Raw genomic sequence first — 23,511 nt, 5'->3', positions numbered from 1 at the left:
TATCTAAAATTATCTGAACATGCCAATAATAAGTTGAAGCTGGCTCATCATCTGATCCCAGTGACTCAATGTATTTGGGATTCCCCTTGCAGATACGATACTGTGATCTGAGCTACAGGGCTGGTGTGGATGGATTTTTGTTTAGCTTGACCTACTGATATATACATTCTCTGACAGTTCTGAATGGCAGATGAAATTTAAAGTGGAAAAGTGTGGAAAAGTGCAAAGTGATGCACATAGGGAAAAATAATCCCAATTGCAGGTGCATGATGCTGGGTCCTGTATTGGGAGTCACTATCCAAGAAAAGGACCTTGGAGCCCTTGTGGACAATACATTGAAATCCTTGACTCAGTATGTGATAGTGGTCAAAAAGCAAATAGAATGTTAAGAATGATCCGAAAACGGAAAATATCATATTATCTCTGTAGTTTGACCGCACCTTGAGTAATGTGTGCATTTCTGGTCACCCCATCTCAAGAAAGACATAGTGGTGCATAGGAGGATGGCAAAAATAATAAAGGAAATGGAGCAGCTCTCCTATGATGAGAGGCTAAGCAGGCTAGGGCTCTTCAGCTTGGAAAAGAGACAGCTGAGAAGGGACATGATAGAAGTTTATAAAATTATAGATGGAGTGGAACGGGTAAAGGACTGTTATTTATCCTTTTAAATAATACTAAGGCAAGGGGACTCTCCAAGAGACTAACAACGAGCAGCTTTAAAATAAATCGTAGAAAGCACTTTTTCACTCAGTGAGCTATCAAGGTGTGGAATCTATTGCCAGAGGATGTGATCAAAGTGACTAGCATAGCAGGGTTTAAAAGGGATTTGGAAAAGTTGCTGGAGGAAAAGTTCACAACACCTTATTAGCCAGGTAGACTAAAGAAAGCTATTGCTATCCCTGGGAACAACAGGAATTAGAATTACTTGATGGGATCTGCCAGGCACTGGTGACTTGGACTGGCTACTGTTGGAGACCGGATGCTGAGCTTGACAGACGTTGGTCTGACCCAGCAAGGCAATTTTGTTCTTATGTTGTTCTAGGCTGTGTATTCTCAATAATAGTAGTCAGCCACTACAGCTTCAGGAAGGAAATAAATGAGTGGAAAGCAAAAAGTATCACAATAAGCCACGGTACAAACATTTCTGCATACAAAATATAATAAGCAGTAATGTTATTACAGTCTTCTTTAATACTTCTAGAATTTGTCAGCTACATTACTATGCAACAATTAGTATAACGTGCATAGTTTTTCAATCTTGCTAATATTTCATTTAAAGTTTCTAATTTAAATATTTCAAAATATAAGGCGATTTCATCCAAACATTGTGGCATATGTTGTTTTCAGAAACTCGACATAGTTCTGGATTCCTTGGTTCTTGTTTTCTGTTTGTTCTAGGCTGTGATGCAGTTCTTTCATATGCAGTTCATAATGTTTTTCAGACTAAAAAAAAGGGAAACAAGGGAAATCTTTTCAAAGGTCAGTAATAAAATATAGCTCAGCAAAGTTATTGTTCACTAAAAAATGACTAATTTCTCTCTCTAATTCTGTCTGCCATGCATAAACATACAAAGCCCCACTGGGTTCTGTTTTCAAAACTGGTAATTGTACATGTTGTGCCTTCCATTTAACCAATTAGGAAACCTCTTGCATAGTGTACAAACAATTATAAATTCAAACAAGCCAAAAACAGGTGCACAATGCTGGGCCTATAAATGAAAAAGAGGTGTGCCCAATGTCCATATATATATATATATATATATATATATATATATATATATATATATATATATATATAGCAATTATATTCTAAATGTCAAATTTTGAAATTTTTCCAAAGTGAGTGAGAATGAATGGGCATGTGCATTTTTCTCTATTTTGTTAATAAACTAACATCTGCCTTAAAAAATAACCAGACTAATAGTTTTTCAGATATGAATACCACAATCTCCACACAAAAGATCAACTCAATGGCACTGCTGCCTGCTGCCATGCAGACTATCGGGGTTTATTTAACTCCTAAGCTCAACTTCTGCTTCTTAGGCTGGCTAGGCATGCTGTGAAGTCAATATTCACATGTTTTTGGAGGGTGAAGAGATATTAAGGTTGAATTCTAGTTATCACCCAACAGCAACATCTATTGGCAACATGCATAACCAGTTCAAGAAGGAATTGTGGCCTGTGGCCCCTCGTGATCAGCCATCAAATTATCGCCCTATTTCGAATTTGTATTCTATGGGCAAGTTGTTGGAAAGAACAGTTTTTTCTCAATTATCTGACTTTCTAGATGCTAATCAGATTTGCATCCTTGTCATTGTGGTTTCAGGCCACATCATGGTACTGAAACCATTCTTAGATCAGTTTCAGATTTTTTGTTACAAACTTAGTTAAGGGTGGGGCAGTAATAGGTCTGTTTCTTGTTGTAGCGTCAGCGTTCAACACTGTATCTCATTCTATTTTATTACAGGTTAGAGCATATTGGGATATCAGGGACAGTTCTCCAATAGTTTCAATCGTATTTTGACTCGCGCATCAGTGAGTGTGTACAGGCGGTGAATTGTCTGATTGGAGTCCCATTTTGACCGGGGTACCTCAAGGTTCTATTTTGGCAGCTTCCCTTTTTAATATTTACATGAGGCCTCTTTGCTCTCTAATAGATGACCTTCAGGTCCCTTTTAAGAATTATGCAGACGATTTGCAATTATATTTTACTGTAAATGGTGATCATGGCTTGACTATTAACAAAATTGATACCTGTATACAGGCAATTAGTAACTGGATGGAAAGTAACCATTTAATCTTAAATTTACAGAGGACTGAATTATTTTGTTTTTCAAGGCAAACTGACTTTTTGAATTCCCATAATCTAACATCTTTGAAATTATTTGATGTCATTCTACCTTTTAAAGAGTCACTTCAAAATTTGGGCTTCATCTTTGACAACCGCTTGTCAATTCACCAACATATTCAAAAGATTCTAAAAATTGGTTACTATAAATTACTTCTCTTAAGGCATTTGAATTTCTCTCTCTCTCTCTCTCTCACATGGTCCCCCCAGTGGTTGTATGTAGGAAATACCACATTCTGGCACTTATCTCAAAGTGTGAAAAAGTTATCGCAATTTGTGGTAATTTAGCTCTTCACATAGGTATTTGTGCAAATTGCAATAAACCATAAAACACGCCTCTTTTCCCATTGCATGCGATATTTACCGCATTTTGATAAATCCAGGCCTATGTTCCTAAGCGAAAATTATAATTTTTTTTTTAATATTCCACTTTTCACAGCACTTCAAAGTGGATTACATTCAGGTACTGTAGGTATTTTCCTATCCCTAGAGGGCTTACAATCTAAATTTGTACCCAAGGCAATGGAGGGTAAAGTGACTTGCACACGGAGCAACAGTGGGACTTGAACCCTTGCTCCTGGTTCATAGTCCACTGCTCTAACCACTAAGCTACTACTCCTCCTCCTTAAATCAAAATCTGTTAGCAATTCCAATGATTAAGATGTTACGTTTAAATGAAATGCGCCAAAGATCTTTTTCAGTTTCTGGCTCCATGTTATGGAATGCCCTGCCATTAGAACTGCATTTGATTGATGATTTAAAGCAGTTTAGAAAGCTGTTGAAGGCTGAACCTTTTAGACAGGCTTTTGAAACATTATGATATGACATTTTATGATATGTAAGTTTGATTTATTATGTAGTGTTGTATTTGTGTGTTTATTGTATTGTGAATTTTTATTTCTGATGTTTTAATATACTGTTTTATGTCAATTTTGTGATCCATTTAGCACATATTTTGATATAAATGGAATATAAAAGCCAATAAATAAATAAATAATAGTCAATCATTGATGGGCTAGGTAGCCCCAGTGAACGTGTTACGCTCTCCTCCTCCAAAGGGGAGGAGTTAGCAATCTGTTATCGCTCACTCCACCAGGAGGGCGGAGTTAGCAATCTATTCTGCTTTTCTCCTGAAAGGGGGAGGAGTTAGCAATCTGTCATGATCTGCTCATCCAGAGGGGAGCAGTTAGCTATCTGTAGTTCTTACCCCTCCAGGAGGGCGGAGTTAGTAATCTGTTAGCAAACTGCTGTTAGATGCTCCTGTAAGGAAGGAGATAGCAATCTGTCATGGATCAACTCCCCAGGGAAGAGGAGTTGGCAATCTGTTCAATGATACTCTTCTGAGGAGAGGAGCTAACAATAGGTATATTGTACTTTGCTACTGAGATAGCAATCTATCATGCCTCTGCTACTGAGTAGTAAATTATATATAGGCTGCTGGCAAGTCCCATAGAAAGAGAAGGTAGCTATCTATATAAATCTTTTGTAAGCGGTGTTAGTGGTCAGTAATGTTGGCTCTCACAGAGTGATAGTAGTGTAAGGAATGACCACTTGGAGGAAATGGTGAATCTCTGGGCCGATGGCAGATGACAGCGCCCCCAGGAGGAGATCCTGAGAGGAACCACCGGCTAGGCTAGAATATGAGATAAACACAAATAGTTCTTTATTAGGCTGGAAGCTGACCACCAGAAGTGGCAGTAGTGAGTCGATGTGTTCGGCAGGGCTGAAGTCCCTCTGATACTGGAATATAATCTCTGGGTTGCTGAGCTGTAGAGAGAGTCTAGAAGTAGTGAGTAGACAGGGTATACTGGATACAAGATGGTACACTCACAACAGTAGATGTCTGCAATGGTCTCGATGCCACAGAGAGTCTTCAGTATATTTAGGAACAGGAGCCGTAGGCGAGCACTGGTTCCCACAAACAGTCTGTAATAAGAACTCACAATAGCTGTATATGGACTGGCTTCTAGAGTAGAAGAGAGTCTGTAAAGGATTCTAGGAACATGGGCCCTCGTGGAGCAAGTACCGGTTCCTATCTGCAATCTTGCCAATAGAACTCTCAATCTCCCTACCTGCGATAACGTCATGGATGGAAGGGAATCTTCAGAGCTATAGTAATGTAGGCCCTCGTGGAGCGAGTACAGATTCCTATCTACAATAGAACTCACTGTGTTCACGTCTGAAATCGCTTCCAGGCAATGAGGAGTCTTCTGAGTATTCAGGGACGTAGGCCCTCGAGAAGCGAGTACCGGATCCCATCTTGGCAATCTGAAATCAAGAAGAGAGAGCAGAGCCCCCGTGGAGCGGGTACTCCTGGTAAGTTTGAAAAGGCTGAGAAGGATTCCCCTAGCTGACTCGGATCGTTGTTGCAAGTCCTGTTGGAGTTCCTTGCTAACTCATTAGAGGTTAGCAAACAAAGACCTTTTAAAGTGGAAATGGATGACGTCACTACGGGGGGACGCCTCTGAGGTTTGCGCCCTTGCTGGTACAAAGTCTGGAGCGCGCACGTGCGCGCCCTTACGTCATCAGGAACATGGCAGATCCGTAGCGTCAAGCCAGCCCGGGGACACCGGGACCAAGAGGCAGACAGAAGCCGCGGCTGCATCTGTCCATCAGAGCCGAAGGGAGTCGCTCCCAAGGCAGAGAGGGTGGCGCGAGGGATGAGAAGAGGCACCAACGCAACAGAATGCAAGCTCCAATTGAGCCACAAGCCAAGAATAAGAAAAAAACTGGTGGGCCATGAAAAAGGTAAATTATTTTGGGAAGCAAAAATCTATTTTAATTCTACAAACTATTATGTGAGTATGTTGGGTCAGCGCGCACCGAACGAATTTTAAAAGCCACCTGAGTACGCACGTATCTCCTGGTACTCCCACAAATGTAAAAGTCAAAAAAAGGGGCGGGGAGTGGGTGTTCTTGGATTTATGAATGAAACCAGCACATAAAAACTTACATGCACAAGCGTGTGCCAGGCTCCCAATCACGTAACTTTACTTCTGCTACACATGATATGTAAGTCTTAAAATAAAAAAATATAGACATGTCAGCAGGGTTTTAAGGGTCAGAGTTAAGAGGGGAAAAGGAAGGCTATTTTAAGTAGGGGGGTTAGGAAGTCCTATCCCTTACTTAGGGGAACTAGGAATGAAATGGTTTATATGGTAATTGCACCAGCACGTGCTTCTATTAAAGTTCTCCCACTTAAATGGTAGAGGTGGCATTTGCGTGCACATGCGTATGTCCATATAAAATTGTGTGCACATGTAAGCGTGATCAGCCTATTTTATACCATCGGCACATATACGCACATATGTTATAGAATAGGCGCATTTCTGGATGCGAGCTGGCATACGTGCATATATTTGTGCCAAATGCCAGTATTAAAATTACCGCCTCTGGATTAAAAAGTATGGACTCTCCTCAAGAAAAATATCTGAAAACTAACACTTAATTTAAGAAGTCAGATAAACATTTTTCAATTCACTTTAGAGCCTATACCTGTTTTCCGTTTGTTAGTGAGCCACCGGAGACTTGTATGTTAATATCACAACAAACAAAATCCTAACAGTTCAACTATTATTTACAAGAACATTTGCTATTGATTTTTAATCCAGCTTGTGCTCTGCTGTGTAATTCCTTAAAGCAAATGCGAACTGATGGTTCTACTATACTTGTAGATCGTATGTATCAAAGATAGGAAAGAGATGATGCGGTATTTGCATGACAAGTAATTCAGAAAATGTAAGGATTTCCTTTTTAAGACAATAAGTATTAGCATTAAACTGAGAATTGTCTTTAGTAATGTTCTTAGTAATTTTTTAAGGTTGTAATCAGACTCAGGTTTAATCACATCTTTTTGTGAGATTATAGAGTAAAAGTAAACAAAAGAAACAAAAATAGGAGTATTATCTACTTATTTTGTTGAATTTTATGTTTAAATTCCAGCAACATTATGCCAGTGGCAGCAAAGGAAATACAACTTGACTTGATCTTTATTTAACTTTCTGTAAGGATAATAATAAGTCTTCAAAGGCAGTAAGACCATAAATGTGTGTTCTCTTTTAGTCAATAGCAATCATCCCCTAAGGCATGAATAATTCATGTTTACTGCTAAGGCCTAAACCAGACAATTTCTACTAGTAATAACTTGAATACGTCTCTTACACTCCATGTATTAGGGATGTGCAGCCAGAAAATATAAATATATATATTGGGATAGATTTTAAAAAGGTGCACGCGTGGTCTGGGCAGGGAACGTGGGCTGGAACAGCGCGAGGAGTTTACTTCTGCTTCCGAAAAGCAGTAAGTATAGAAATAAAAAATTTGGGGGTACCTAGGGATTAGAGGTCGGGGTGGAGAAGGGAAAAGGGAGCAAGGTTAGGTAGTGGGGGAGTAGGGAAGTTCCCTCCTAGTCTGCTCCTTAATTGGAGCGGACTGGGAAGGAACTGGGAAAAAGGCCGATTGCGTCGCTGCACGTAATTGGAAAATCCCCCCTGCGCGAGTCGCAGGCTGCCAGCACACATGCATGCGAATGTTAAAATCCGGCGTGCATGTGCACGCAGACATCGTATTTTATAACATGCGTTCGGTGACGCGTGCATGCTATGAAATTGGCACATCCATGTACGCGTGCTGGGAACCAGTGCACATGGATACGTGCCCAGGGGTCTTAAAATCGACCCCTAAATGCACATTCCTACCATATATATATCCCACAATGAAAAATCTAAGTTCCACTTGGTAATAACTCGCCTTGTATTTCCATGCTCTTATTATATCTTAAGCTTATTTAACTAAGTCACACTGTTTGGCATGTTGCTTTGTATCTCTATTCTCTTAATGTTTCCTTTTGCACCATTGTTCCCCCCTCCCTTTATTTCCTTGGTTGAATCATTATTTAATCATTATTATTACTTGGTTAAACTCTTCATTTGTAATGCACTGTTGCTAACTTCCTGTTCGCTTTAGCACTGCTGCAAGTTTCTGTTGTCTGTAAACCGATGTGAAGTTACTAAACAAATGTCGGTATATAAATATTGCAAATAAAATAAATAAATAAATAACACACACACACACACACACACACACACACACACACACACACACACCTCGAGAGAGAGAGAGAGTATGTGTGTGTGTGTGTGTAAAAGAAGATTCTGAGTTGAATACCTGATGAAGTTAAGATATCAAGTTTACATCAGGACGAATGCTATACCACTAAAATCTGGATTTTAATCTTCCACAGAACGCCCATGTCTGCCAAATTACTATATTTAATTTTAGGTTCTTGATGCTCTTCCTGCTTTTTCTCTTACTTCACAAAGAAGGTACATTTCTGGTCTTCAAGACAGTATCCATTTGAAAATTCATATTGGCAAACAGTAAAATTAATTAAAATTAAATATGGTGTCAAAACAAATTGTTTCCACATACAAATTACTAAAGTATTTTTATAGAGTGTTGAGAGAGGGCCTCGAAAGGCCTTGCATTCTGTTGTGTGTGAGGCCTCGAAAGGCCTTGCATTCTGTTGAGAACTGGGGGGTTTAGTGTGCCCATGGGCCTCAGCCCGACCCAGACTTTCAGGGCTGGGCCAACGGTTGACGGTGGCTCCGCATGGCTGACGGTCTTACCCTCTGCCAGGCCGGCAAGCTCCCAAGGCCAACATCCGAGGATGTTGGAAGGTGAATGGTCCTCCGACCATTCCGAGCCCTTTCGGACCTGCTGCGAGCATCATGGAGCAGCAGGCCTGGCCTGAGGTTGAGGGCAGACGGATCTTGACATGAAGACAAGGCTATGAAGATTGATGCAACGGCATCCCATGACATGAAGTCTTGGGTTGATGCAACGGCATCACATGGCACGAAGACTTGGTTGAAAACATGACACCAGGACCATGAAGACTTGACACCAAGGCTGATGCGAAGACATCACAGACCAGTGGTCGATGCGACGGCATCCCGGACCAGGGTTCCTGCAACGACATCAGAGACATGACGCTGAAATGCAGACATAACGAGGAACTTGGAATCCAGATGAGACGAGAAGCAGGGAAGGCGGACATTGGCACTGTCTTTCAGGGTGCCCTATTCAGGCCACCCGCGTGACTGAGTCACGGACCACCCTGTCCCACTGCGCGCCCTACACAGCCCTTGCAGGCTGGTCACGGACCACGAGGAGGATGGGACAGCGCAGGAAAAATCCAGGACATGATGGCTCAAGAGCGCAGGACACCTGTCCACCTGCAGGCCACTCCAACCCAGGAAAGACGTCGTCCGAGGGAGTCCGGCCCACAGGACCAGAAGGCTCAGGAGAGTTGAAGACGAGACGTAGGAATGAACATCCAGGAAGGCAGGAACACCAGGGCGTAGAAGATCATCACGAGACACCAGGACACCTGGACGAGGACCTCAGGCACGAAGACTTGACATGATACAAACGGACGAGACGAGGAGCTCCACGAAGACTAGAAGACCTTACAAAAGCTCTGGCAGGCAAGAGCCTCCAGAGCGAAGTCACCTCGATGCAAGGCGAAGAACAAACTGACGGAGCAGCCCTTTATAGGGCTGAAGCAGGAAACAGTCACAGAGGTGGGGCCAGCACACTTCCTGTGCCTGGCCCTTTAAATTCTGAAGAGAGGCGCGCGCCGGCACCTAAGGGAAGCAGGAAGAACTGTGCAGGACCGCGGACAGCGGCCTGCACCGATGGCTCCACGTGCAGACGCAGGCAGGACCTGAGGGGCAGGCCCTGACGTTGGCAGCGGCTCCAGCCACTCCGGGAGGCCACGGGGGGGCGGCTCCAGCCGCTACTCCAGCCCGGGGCTGCGGCCTAAATGCCGCGAAGATGGAAGCAGTGTTGGGGGCGGTCCCGGGCCCTGAAGGAAGCTGGGAAGTCCGCGGCTCTGGCCGCGGTGAAGAGGAGACACATGGGCGGCCTCCGGGCCGCATAGAGAAGGAAAGTCCGCGGCTCCTGCAGCGCGGGGAGGGCCGACATCAACGGCATCGCGCCGCGAAGACAAGACAGCAAGGGTGAGTCAATGGGGCCTGCTCGCGGGGAAACCCGCGGGCAGAGTTCATAACATAGAGGACCCAAATAAATAGAATAGACTTGGCATAAGAAGCAGCAGGGGTTTTATCTTTGGGCTCCAGAGATACAGTCTTTGTTAAGTTTTATTTTTGGTGCCCTATTTTAGTGTCCTTTCATTAAATTAATTGATTAGCCCCTGGAAATTCAGGAGAGGACATGAAAATGTTAAAAAGGCAATGTAATAAATTAAAAGAGAAGAGATGATATCTGGCACCAAAATCAACCTCCTCTCAGTACTGGGCTTCCTGTTGTATTCGGATAATTTGGGAGTGCTCCTTGAAGCTTCCATGTTGCTGTAATAATAAAAAGAGATCTTTGTGATAAATAAGGCTATAATTTAGAGGCAAACCAAAACTGCTATTCTTTGGAATGCAGGATGAAATTAAAGTGGCTATATTATGATAAAGGCAAAAGGCAATATTCCAAGACCTCAAGGTTCCCGAAGGGTACCTAAGTTCCTAATTCTAAATACATCTAACCTTGTGTGACTCTCTACTAAATCTGTGCTCTTTAACAGAAAATCATGCAAATACTGGAGTGCATCGGGGAGAGGGCAATATTAAAAGCCATTTTTGCAGTAAAACACTGCAGAAAAGGATTCTTTAAATATTGCCCATTCTCTGTGCAGGTAAAATTACACGCACTGTTTAGCAATGTGTGTAATTTTACCTAAATTGTTTAAAGGCATTCTCATGGGTAGATTAGGTTGTGAGAAGAACATGTATAGTTTTGGACTAAAAAAATACTGATAGAAAAAGCAGGTGCATATCTCTGCATACATAAGAACATAAGAAATTGCCATGCTGGGTCAGACCAAGGGTCCATCAAGCCCAGCATCCTGGTTTCCAACAGAGGCCAAACCAGGCCACAAGAACCTGGCAATTACCCAAACACCAAGAAGATCCCATGCTACTGATGCAATTAATGGCAGTGGCTATTCCCTAAGTAAACTTGATTAATAGCAGTTAATGGACTTCTCCTTCAAGAACAGCAAATGTTGCTTACCTGTAACAGGTGTTCTCACAGGACAGCAGGATGTTAGTCCTCACATATGGGTGACATCACAGGATGGAGCCCAATCACGGAAACTTCTGTCAAAGTTTCCAGAACTTTGACTGGCCCCTACTGGGCATGGCCAGCATGGCACCAATCCTGCAGCCAGCAGGGGTCCCCCTTCAGTCTTATTTGGAAGCTACAGGCAGTGCCGAAAAATAAAACAACAAAACATTACGAACCCAACACCGTGGGGCGGCGGGCGGGTTTCGTGAGGACTAACATCTTGCTGTCCTGTGAGAACACGTGTTACAGGTAAGTAACATTTGCTTTCTCATAGGACAAGCAGGATGGTAGTCCTCACATATGGGTGAGTACCGAGCTAAGGATGTCCGAACATGCACCAAATGTACCCAAAGGCATGCAACAGGCACAACAACTGGGGTGGAATTTGGTAGAGGGCATCCTGAACCCCACCGGGCAGGCGGAAGGGTGTTGATACGTCATGTTGTAAATAGGTTACGAAGGACAGACTGGCCGAAGATGGAATCTTGTCTTCCGGCTTTGTCCAAGCAATAGTGGGCTGCAAAAGTGTGGAGGGAACTCCAGGTGGCAGCCCTGCAGATGTCAGGAAGTGGCACCGATCGTAGGTGTGCCACTGAAGTCGCCATGGCCCTCACAGAGTGTGCTTTAACACAGTCTTGAAATGGAATTCCCGCTTGCTGGTAGCAAAAGGATATGCAATCTGCCATCAAGGAGGAGAGAGTCTGCTTACCCACAGGCTTCCCTTACTTGTTTGGGTGGAAAGAGGCAAACGATTAAGTGTTTTCTCTGTGGATCGCTGTACGGTCTAGGTAAAATGCTAGAGCCCATTTACAGTCAAGGGTATGCAGAGCCTGTTCTCCTGGGTTGGCATGGGGCCTGGGGAAAAAGGTAGGTAGTATGATGGATTGATTTAGATGAAAATCCGAAACTACCTTAGGCAAGAATTTTGGGTGAGTGCGGAGTACTGCCTGGTCCTGCAGAAGTTTAGTGTAAGGTGGATAGGTAACTGCAATTCACTAACTCTGCAAGCTGAAGTGATAGCCAAAAGGAAAATCACTTTCCATGTGAGATATCGAAGTTCACAAAAGTGAAGAGGCTCGAATGGTGGTTTCATGAGCCGACCCAGAACTAGATTAAGGTCCCAAGAAGGGGCTGGAGGACGCAACGGAGGCTTGATGTGAACAAACCTTTCAAAAAATATGTTACAAGGAGGTGTACTGATATAGAGACATCCTCGATACCTTTATGGAAGGCAGCTACCGCACTGACATGCATTCTAATGGAGGAAGTCTTAAGACCTGACTCTGATAGATGCCAGAGATAGTCCAGAAATGTTGGGTTTGGACAGGAAAAGGGGTCAAGGGACTGAGAAGAACACCATGACGAACCTTTTCCATTTGTAAGAGTAAGCTTTTCTCATGGAAGGCTTCTGTGAAGCAATCAAGACATGGGAAACTGGATCAGAAAGGTTAAGTGGTTGAAGGATTAACCTTTCAACATCCGTGCCGTCAGGGACAAGGCTTGAAGATTGGGATGTTGTAGGCACCCGTCGTTTTGAGTGATCAGAAGCGGGTCTTTCCCAATGGAATGTGCCTGCGGATGGAGAGGTCCTGAAGTATTGGAAACCACACTTGGCGTGGCCAGTGAGGTGCAATCAGGATCATGGTTCTCTTGTCCTGACGTAACTTCACGAGAGTCTTCGAGAGAAGAGGAAGTGGAGGGAATGCCTAGAGCAGACCAGTTGCCCAAGAGAGGGAGAATGCGTCTCTGGGTTGAGAGTGTTTGCTGTGAATGAGAGAACAGTAGTTCTCCACTTTGCGGTTTTGCGGGGACACAAAGAGGTCTATCCGAGGATATCCCCATGGTTGAAAGATGGAGTTTGCTACCGAGGGGTTGAGAGACCACTCGTGCTGTTGAAAGACGCTACTCAGCTGGTCTGCCAACACATTGTCCACTCCCGGCAACCAGGTGGCTCTGAGGTACATCGAATGGGAGAGAGCTTCCTCCCAAATCTGTGCAGCTTCCTGACACAGAAGGAAGAGCCTGAGCCTCCCTGTTTGTTGATGTACCACATTGCCACCTGGTTGTCCATCTGAGTCAGGATGACTTGATTTGAGAGGCAATCCTGAAAGGCCCTGAGAGCATGTCTGATTGCTCGAAGTTCCAGGAAATTTATTTGGTGTTTGGCTTTCTCTGGAGACCAAAAGCCTTGTGTCTGCAGATTGGCTATATGGGCTCCCCACCCGAGGTTGGAAGCGAGGTGAGAATGATTTGAGGATTTGGAGCCTGGAAGGGCAATCTCTGGAGGAGATTGGTCTGATTTTTCTACCAGGAGAGAGACAGAAGGAGTGAGTCGGTTATGCGGACAATGGCTGACAGAGGCTGAATAGCTTGAGTCCATTGAGACCTCAGAGTCCAGTGCATGAGTCTCATGGCCAAGCGGGCCATTGGTGTGACATGGACTGAGGACGCCATGTGTCCGAGGAGGATAAGAAATTGGCGTGCAGTCGCGGAGTGCTGAGACTGCAGCTGGTGAGCAAGGACGCAAGAGTCAGTGCTCGTTGTCGAGGTAGGAAAGCCTTTGCCTGTAAGGTGTCCAAATCTGCCCCAATGAATGATAAGGTTTGAGAAGGGACTAAGTAGGATTTGTCGTAATTGACAAGAAATCCTAGTGAAATTAGAGTGTAAGTTTAGATTGAGGGACGACAGAGCAGATTGCTGAGTAGAAGCCCTGATTAACCAATCGTCCAGGTAGGGGTAGACGTGAACACCTTGGGTTCTGAGGAAGGCTGCGACAACTATGAGGCATTTGGTAAAGACTCGTGGCACAGATGCTAGGCCGAATGGGAGCACTCGATATTGATAGTGCTTGGGGCCTACTAGAAACCTCAGGTACTTGCGATGAGCTGGCGTTATCGCAATGTGGGTGTATGCGTCCTGGAGGTCCAGAGAGCAGAGCCAGTCTCCTCTTTGTAGAAGAGGTAGAAGCGATCACAAGGTGACCATCTTGAACTTTTCTCGTTGAAGGTACTTGTTGAGGGCCCATAGGTCTAGAATAGGACGGACACCTCCTGATTTTTTGAGGATTAGGAAGTACCAGGAATAGAACCCTAGGCCTTGCTGAGAGTATGGAACGGGTTCTATTGCTCTTGACTGAAGAAGGAGAGAAACCTCTTGATCCAGAAGAATGGAGTGGTCAGATGTTCTCCACATCTGTAGAGGTGGGGAGTCCGGTGGCAGGGCGAGAAAGTTCAGATGGTAACCCTGAGCAATGATTGCCTATACCCATTGGTCGGATGTGATTGGATGCCACATGTTGTGAAAGTGGCACAATCGACCTCCCACTGGTATGTGCGACAGAGGAATGTGGCTGCTGCTCTTTGTGGAAGTCAAAAACCTGAAGCAGGTCCTGGTTGAGGAGCTGCTTGTGGTTTTTGTTTACGGGCTTGACGAGACTGTGGTTTTTGATAAGGTCTCGTGGCACGGGATCTGGATGGTGGCGGGTAAGACTTCTTCGGACGGAAGAATGACTTCTTAGGGTCCTTTCTGAAGGGCTGTTTTGAGGAGAAGTCGGAAGGCATCAAAGAGAGCTGTCTTAGGGTCTCATGATGGTCTTCTAATTCTGCTACTGTCCGTTGAATCTGCTCGCCAAACAGATTATCTCTGACACAAGGCAGGTCAGATAACCGGTCTTGTACTTCTGGGCACAGGTCAGAAGACTTGAGCCAGGCCCATCGCCTTGCCGAGATGGCAGCTGCAGACACTCTGGTAGAAGTGTAAAAAAATGTCATAAGATGTTCTATTCTAATGCTTGCCTGCCTCAAAACCCTTGTTGACTAGGGTTTGTAATTGTTCTTGAAATTGTTGAGGCAGGGAGTCTGAGAAGTCCTATATCTGCTTAAAAATGACCCTGTTATATTGGGTCATATAAAGTTGATAGGTGGCAATTTGGGAGATGAGCATGGCCCCTTGGAATACTCTGCGACCAATGTTGTCTAGGAACTTCTGTTCCTTTCCAGGATGAACAGATGAGTGAGGCTTTGACCTCTTCGCCCTTTTTTGTGCAGACTCTACAATGACCGAGTGGTGATCAAGCTGAGATTTTTGAAAACCTGGGGCTGACTGTACCAAATAGGTAGTGTCAGCTTTCCTGTGTACTGGAGCAACTGATCCAGGATGTTCCCAGTTCTTCTTGAGAAGATCGAGAAGGACCTGATGGATGGATATAGATGTGATTACTTTGGGGGCATCCAGAAATTGGAACAATTCCATCATCTGGTGCCTATCATCCTGTTCAGTCTGCAATTGGAAGGGAACCAATTCAGACATTTCCTTCACAAAGTTTATAAAGGAGAGGTCCTCTGGAGGAGAACGCTTCCTACTCTCAGTAGGTAAAGGTGGTGAAGGTAAATCATCGGTGTCTGATGAAGTGTCATCACCCCAGGTGTCCTAAGGATCAGTACCTGCTCTCTAGGAACTAGGGGGGTTGTAGACCTGAAGGTCCCGGTCTAGGCTTCGAGAGAATCGGAAGAATTATCGGAGGTACCGATGATGGCATCGAAGGCACCAGTGCAGGCATTGAGGACATTGATGGATAACTCAGTGGCACCGATGGACATATCGGCACTGATGGATGGGTCGGTGGTGAGGGACGTATTGGCATCGATGGCTGAGGCAGAACTCCCGATGGAGGTATGCGGAACGGTGTTTCTCCTCCCGATGACGCAGTCAGTGGGTAGGGCATCGGAGCCATCTGAGACCCGGGAACCATCGGAGAAAAAGCGCTCATAAGCTGGTCGATGATCGGTTCCACAGACGGTGCTGGTGTCGGTGCTGGAGGAACCTGAAGACGTTGCATCACCTTGTCAATGGCCTCCTGAACCATCTGGTCCAGTTCTTCTCGGAGACCTGGAGCAATCAGCCCCGGCTCCGGCACAGAAGAAGGAGGCAGAGGCACAGCCGGAGGGACCACCATTAAAGGCGGAGTCGCGGCTCCCGATCCCCGATCGGGTGAGGGTTGCCTCAGAGACTGAGTCACAGAAATGGTCGGTGCCTTTCCTGGATGGGGTCTCTTCGACAGTGGCTCGGATGAAGGCGAGGTTGATGATTTTGCTCCATCGATGGTCCGAGTCTTACGGTGTTGATGGCGATGTTTCTCCCTGTGATCTCCTTGATCTTGAGGGGGAGTGGAGGGCATCGATGGCCGAGAAGTCGTCGATGGCGGTCGGTCACCAGTAGGTGGTCGATGCTGACGCGAAGTAGACGGTGCTGGTTCCGACGACGTCGAAGCTATGGACGGAGTCGGGGTTTGAGCACGGAAGAGAAATTCCATCTTCTCCATTCTGGCCTTGCGACCCTTCGGTGTCATTAAGGCACATTTGGTGCAGGTCAAGACATCGTGCTCGCGTCCTAGGCACATTACATAGACTTTATGGGGGTCTGTGATGGACATGGTGTGGGTACAGTCCGGGCACCGACAAAACCCCAACGCAATGGCCATGGAAAAAATTGAGCCGAGGTACGGTCGACGGCCAGTAGGCCGCGAGGCCAAACTCGATGGTAATCGACGGAAAAACAGGTAAAGACTTACCGGAGTACCGCGGATTGAGAAAAGTTAGAGGGGGGACCCCTGTGGGGCAATTAACTTTTAGTAATTCCGTGAGGAAAATTCCTGTCAGGAATTTCTTCAGAGCTCCTTTACCGCGAGGCTACTGCTGCACGGAAAAAAGAAGACTGAAGGGGGACCCCTGCTGGCTGCAGGGTTGGTGCCATGCTGGGCATGTCGAATCAAACAGGCCGATACAGTAAAGCGCGGCCGCAGTTACCCCGTTTCTAACCCACTGTGTACTCACAATTTGGCCGCGTAAGTCTAACCCGCGATTCACTATCTGTTTTTACCGATCCTTACCGCTTCTTTTACTCGACGTGTATCCCTTTCCGCCCGCGGCATGTATATGTATGTAAACGATCCGATTAGCTATTCCCTCCCATATAGTAACGTGCGCCCCGATTATCTCCTTTTTTTTTTTTAATAATTTTATTTTTATTGAATTTTAAACAATGATTACATTTATTATAATGTCTCCAGAAAAATACAGAGATTAGAAAAGAAAGAAAAATAAACCATTTACTTCTGGTACTAATACATTCAAGAAAAACAAACACTTTTCTCCTCTAGTTATCATAGGTAAAAAAGGGGGAGATCCAAGATGTTAAGAAGCAGATATACAAGTAATAATCAATTTAACAAAAGATTGCATTGCATAAGATAACCCATTACTATCTTTCATATAACCTAAACTCCCCTGGAGACAAACTTAGGAGTGTGTGTCCAGATAATCCCGAAGATGCACAGGATCTGTAAAAACATATTTAACATTTTGAAACAGAAGTATACATTTGCACGGAAACCGTAAACTAAACTTTGCTCCTCTAGTTACCACCTCATTCCTCATGAGAAGAAATTTTTTCCTTTTCTCTTGGGTAGATTTTATGATGTCAGGAAAGACTCGCACTTGCTGTCCATGAAATTGTTGATCTAAGTTTCGAAAAAAAAGTCTCAATATAGAATCTCTTTCTGAGATATAAGTAAACATCACAAGTAAAGTTGCTCTGGATGTTATAGGAGTCTCAGTAGATTTTTCCAGTAATTCTGTTAGGTTTAATGACGAAATTTCCTCATTTGCTTGTATTTCCTTCTCTTTTTGATCCTTGGATAAAGGTATATAAAAAGCTTTTGATATAGTTGGAATATCCTTTTCTTGTAACTTTAAGATCTTCAAGAAATAATTTTTAAGCATTTCTTTAGGTGGAATAATACGAGATTTGGGGAAATTCAAAAACCTCAGGTTGGATCTCCTCATTGTGGGGCGGATTTTCAGAGCCCTGCTCGCCGGGAAGCCTATTTTACATAGGCCTCCCGGCACGCGCAGAGCCCCGGGGTTCTCCGAGGGGGGCGTGTCGGGGGGCGGGCCCGGTCGTCGCGACATTTCGGGGGCGGGTACGGGGGCGTGGCTACGGCCCGGGGCGGTCCGGGGGCGTGGCCGCGCCCTCCGTACCCGCCCCCAGGTCGCGGCCTGGCGCACAGGAGGCCCGCTGGCGCCTCCTGCGCCAGCGGGCCTCCTGCATAAATCCCCCGACAAAGGTAAGGGGGGGGTTTAGACAGGGCCGGGCGGGTGGGTTAGGTAGGGGAAGGGAGGGGAAGGTGAGGGGAGGGCAAAGGAAAGTTCCCTCCGAGGCCGCTCCGATTTCGGAGCGGCCTCGGAGGGAACGGGGGTAGGCTGCGCGGCTCGGCGCGCGCCGGCTATACAAAATCCATAGCCTTGCGCGCGCCGATCCAGGTTTTTAGCAGATACGCGCAGCTCCGCGCGTATCTACTAAAATCCAGCGTACTTTTGTTTGCGCCTGGAGCGCAAACAAAAGTAGGCTATTCGCACGCCTTTTAAAATCCGCCCCTGTATTTTCAATCACTTCCATTTTGTTTAGCTGCATCGTTTCTGACTTAATTTGATTACCTTGAATTTCCTTAATCTTCTTTATTTCTTGTTCCATTCCTGATATAGAAGTTTCCATGTAACTTGTCTTATCCTCAATACATTGTACTCTATTAGCCTGATCTTTTAACATTATAGAAATGGACTTTATGGATCTATCCATACCCAAAAGTAACTTCCACACCTTCTGCAAAGTTATTTTTTCTGGCGCAATCATTGTCATCTCGGTAATATCTGGCATTAACACTCCTACCTCCAGGAGATTTCCTCTAGCCGCTTCTGTTTTCCTTCCCTTCTGATCCCCGGCTCCTCGGCCCTTGGAGCCCTGCTCTGGGCTCTCCGAGTGGGTCAGTGTATCACTACCGACTCTCAGGGTCGGCGGGACCTCTAGGGAGGCTGGAACAGCTGGGCTTCCAAAATTCTCCTCCGTTCTCTTGGGAGGTCCTGTCGGCGGACTAGGGGTCCTAGGTGCTCCGGGGCTGGGGGATATCTCTTCGGCCATCGCGGTCGGCGTCTGCTTCTCGTCGCACTCGCCAGCGGCCCCTCCCTCCGGTCTCTCAGTAACAGGCCTCGCAAATACCTCCTCGATCCGCGGCTGTCGTTCTTTAGATGTCGGCGTTGAGGTAAGCTCTCGAACTCGGGCCTTTTTTTTAGTGTGTGACATCATATAAAGAGGAAATATATTTTAAAGATATGAAAAAGACAGAAGGGCTTGAAGGAAATTTCTACCTCGGAGCGGAGAGTTTCTGCGTGTGCTTATGCCAGCGGCATCTTGGATCCCCCGATTATCTCCTTTTTAACCTTCTATCTTGCCGCGTCTTTTACCTGCTAATTTACCGCCTTTCCTGACCCTGGTGTCAGTAACGCCAGGGTCAGGGTAGGTGGTAAATTACGAAATTTCACACAAAATTTCACAGTCCCAGACCAAACCAACCCAATCCAAGCCCCAGCAGAGAGAGACAAAATTTCACAGTCCCAAACCAAACCAAACCAACCCGTCCGAAGGAGGGTGCTTTGTTGCGCTCCCTGCCGCCGATCGCCAGTTGCTGGGGCTTGTTGGCGCCGGGCACTCAAGGCAGCGGGTCTGTAGGAGAACCATCCACTTCCTGGTACCTGTCATTTCAAACGTCATTTGAAATGACATTTGAAATGGCAGGTTCCAGCGCACCCAGGATACTGTATAGGCGCTGTATAATGCCTATACAGTAAAATGGATTGTGCTTCATGGATGCGCTTTGGACGCGGCTTGCATTTGCATGCCATTTAAATACTGTATCGAGCGGTATGTGATCCGGTCTGTGCGCGTGGGAAACGAGGGTGCGCCTGGCACTGCCGCATTTTTTCTTACGCGCCCTTACTGTTTCGGCCTGAAAGTTCTGGAAACTTTGACAGAAGTTTTCCGTGCTTGGGCTCCACCCTGTGATGTCATCCACATGTGAGGACTACATTCTGCTTGTCCTGTGAGAATTATCTAAACCTTTTTTGAACCCAGCTACACTAACTGAACTAACCACATCCTCTGGCAACAAATTCCAGAACTTAATTGTGCATTGTGTGAAAAAAACTTTTCTCAGATTAGTCTTAAATGTGCTACTTGCTAACTTCATGGAGTGCCCCCTAGTCCTTCTATTATCCGAAAGTGTAAATAACCGATTCACATCTACTTGTTCAAGACCTCTCATGATCTTAAAGACCTCTATCAGATCCCCCCCTCAGCTGTCTCTTCTCCAAGCTGAATAGCCCTAACCTCTTCAGCCTTTCCTCATAGCGGAGCTGTTCCATCCCCTTTATCATTTTGGTTGCCCTTCTCTGTATCTTCTCCATCACAACTATATCTTTTTTGAGATGCGGCAACCAGAATTGTACACAGTATTCAAGGTGCAGTCTCACCATGGAGCAATACAGAGGCATTATGACATTTTCCATTTTATTAACCAGACACTTTTCCCTGGGGCAATAATGAAAGCAAAACTATCCACGGATTTTGCACCACTGCATACAGTTTGAATATTGACTCCTAAATTTTTATTTTTTGTCTTGTAACACAAATGCCATTTACATTGTCATTTACCAAATCTATACCAACAGGGGCACATGAAAAAAGAGAGGAGGGATATTTATTCTGAAAATGTCTTGGGGCCTTTGTAACCTTCATCTCACTTCTACTAAACAAATCTTACACAATTGTGAAAAACCTTATACAAGTGATTATTTTACTATAATTGAACTGTAAAACAAGGAAGAGTATTTGAACAGTTTTACATTCTATTCATGCCTGAACTACTGTCCCGGGCTGATTATATTAAGCCTTATTTTAATCTAAATTATCATTTATTTTAAGGCATTTGTCCCATTTGAGGTAATGTGAGGCTTTGAAAGAGTAAAATCATACTGCTAGCATGATATACCTCTCTCCTCTCCATTTCCATTAATTAGAATATGTTTATAACTATTTTGGGCTTCACTGCTGGGCCTCTTTATTATTTTGTTAAGGCTCAAAAAAGATGAAAACTCTAAAGATAAAATATGTATTTTTCTCACTATTCAATAATCTGGATCTTCTCTTTTTCTTTGAATGCCTTCTTAGACTTTGTTTCTCCAAATGGCTACCATTCCCTCGGATTGTGTGGCACAATTTCTCTACAATTAGCATGATACATCAACATCATCTTTCACATCATTAAAATACAATGATTCAGCTTATGTCTCCTGAACTGTCTCGCGTATTGCCTTTGCTGTAATTTGTATCTGGATTACATTGTTTAATAATTACATAAAAATGTATTCAATTATAACCAAAATCAATATTGTGAGCCAAGAGTCAAAGGGGCAACATAATAACAACACTTGTGAAAAAACCCCACACATTGATCGATTTATAACACTCTTACGGTAGTAATATCGCAAACAATACTGTAAATGTGACACAGCCGGCAAAATCTCGCTTTCATTGTCATAGCTCATGTGGCTGAAGACATATTTTTTAAGGATACATTTTTCAAGCGCTTTTGTTTTGCAAATAACATTTTGACTTACCTTAAAATCATTTGGTCCCTTCTATCTGGCACTCAAGGAACCCCGACACTGGCTGTGTTTCATTGAAGTGCATTAGGGGGAAGATGGAATGTTTCAATTCATGCCTTATAAATCTTCATGCACATTTTAACTGTTGCGCAATAATGGATAAGCCTGGCGTCTCAAAACCCTTTGTTTGCGATATTACTAGGGGTGTTATAAATTGATCAATGTGTGGATTCTTTCACAAGTGTTCAATTATAACCACATGAAAGGCAAATGAACCTCTAATAGTAAGAATAAAGTTAACTCACACTGCTTAACATGCATGCAAGCTGTTTCTGCTCTTCTTTTCTCATACTTAGTTCAATCTCAAGATCCATGATTTTTTTCTGAAAATCCTGTTCATTTGTTGATATTTTCTTCTTCTCTTCAGAAACCTAAAATTGTAAATATAAAAGTAATAATAAAAAGCTACAAAAGACTGTCCAGGGAAATGATAATCACGAGTTCTTACTCATTTAAAACATCTGTATGTTGATAAAAATCACATTTAAAGAAAACAAGACCTCTACTATGTCTGCTCTGTAATAAATTTGATAAAATTGTTTTTTATATTTCCAATTAAAACACAAGATTGGTTGTACAACCCAAGTGCTGCTCCTCCAAGCTACTTGCTTAAACACAGCTTATATAGTAACAAGGTAGATGATGGCAAAAAAAAAAGACCAATCAGCTCAACAAATCTTTCCAAGAATATAGATGCCATATTTAACAACATACCATCGTTAGCCGGCGCGCCTATTTTGCATAGGCCGCCGGCGCGCGCAGAGCCCCGGGACGAGCGTAGGTCCCGGGGTTTTTTGAAGGGGGCGTGTTGGGGCGTGTTGGGGGCGGGGCCGAACGACGCGGCGTTTTGGGGGCGGGATGTGGCGTTTTGGGGGCAGGCCCGGGGGCGTGGTTTTGGCCCGGGGCATTCCGGGGGTGTGGCCGCACCCTCTGGAACCGCCCCCGGGTCGGGTCTCGGCGCGCCAGCAGCCCGCTGGCGCGCGTGGATTTACGTCTCCCTCCGGGAGGCGTAAATCCATGGATAAAGGTGTGGGGGGGGTTTAGATAGGGCCGGGGGAGTAGGTTAGGTAGGGGAAGGGAGGGAACGGAGGCGGGCTGTACGGCTCGGTGCGCGCCGGCTGCCCAAAATCGGCAGCCTTGCGCGCACCGATCCAGGATTTTATAAGATACGCGCGTATCTTATAAAATCCAGCGTACTTTTGTTGGCGCCTGATACGCCAACAAAAGTACGTGAACGCGCTTTTTTAAAAAATCTACCCCAAAGCATGCTCTTACTATTGTTGGACTTACCCTGTGGAATAGTGTGCCTGAAGATATCGGTAATATTACAGATTTTAATATCTTTCAGAAGCAATTAAAAGCAGCACTTTTTCAAGAATCTTTTATGTCAATTCCTGAATAGTACCAGAGAGAGTTGTAGTTATTGATATTTCATATACATATATATATGTTCGCTGTTTGGCCTGTAGTTTTTAGTTTATTTTTATTTGATGATTTTATTTGCTGTAATCCGTCTAGCACTATTTTTAATAAATATACAGAGAAAGCAGAGTTGCTTATCTGTAACGGGTGTTCTCCAAGCACAGCAAGATGTTAGTCCTCACACATTGGTGACATCATCAGATGGCACCCGATATGGAAAATTAATGTCAAAGTTTCTAGAACTTTGACTAGGCACACTGAGCATGCCCAGGATGCCCTATACCACACATCCATGCGAAATAACTCTTCAGACTCGAAATACAGAATTAAGGTAAAATAAAAAAACAGAAGAAACCCAAGTCCATGGGGTGGTGGATGTGTTTCTTGAGGACTAACATCCTGCTGTCCTAGCAGAACACCTGCTACAGGTAAGAAACTTTGCTTTCTCCGAGGACAAGCAGGATGCTAGTCCTCACATGGATGAATCCCTAGCTAAAGACTTCTTCCAACACAAAAGGGGACCAACATAAACCCAACCAGGTGCCA

At 44.6% G+C, this 23,511-nt stretch overlaps 1 protein-coding gene across 8 annotated transcripts in view; it reads right to left on the bottom strand.

Annotated features, from left to right (window-relative positions):
• Window positions 1-873: 873 nt before the first annotated feature.
• ODF2L (outer dense fiber of sperm tails 2 like) overlaps window positions 874-23,511 on the bottom strand; it is a 192,372-nt gene continuing 169,734 nt past the window's right edge. For 2 of the 8 annotated variants that reach the window (XM_029617769.1, XM_029617772.1), the window contains 2 exons: window positions 21,789-21,914; window positions 874-1,443 (listed from right to left, as the gene is read on the bottom strand). In XM_029617769.1, coding sequence (XP_029473629.1) covers window positions 1,315-1,443; window positions 21,789-21,914 — 255 coding nt within the window. In that variant the 3' untranslated portion in view covers window positions 874-1,314. The remainder of the gene's footprint in view (window positions 1,444-21,788; window positions 21,915-23,511) is intronic. The other 6 variants (XM_029617767.1, XM_029617766.1, XM_029617771.1 and 3 more) reach the window with 5 other exon arrangements.

The sequence above is a fragment of the Rhinatrema bivittatum genome, chromosome 10, assembly GCF_901001135.1.
Source record: "Rhinatrema bivittatum chromosome 10, aRhiBiv1.1, whole genome shotgun sequence".
In the NCBI taxonomy this organism is placed as follows: Eukaryota; Metazoa; Chordata; class Amphibia; order Gymnophiona; family Rhinatrematidae; genus Rhinatrema; species Rhinatrema bivittatum.
This window is presented reverse-complemented; position numbering and strand designations above follow the sequence as displayed.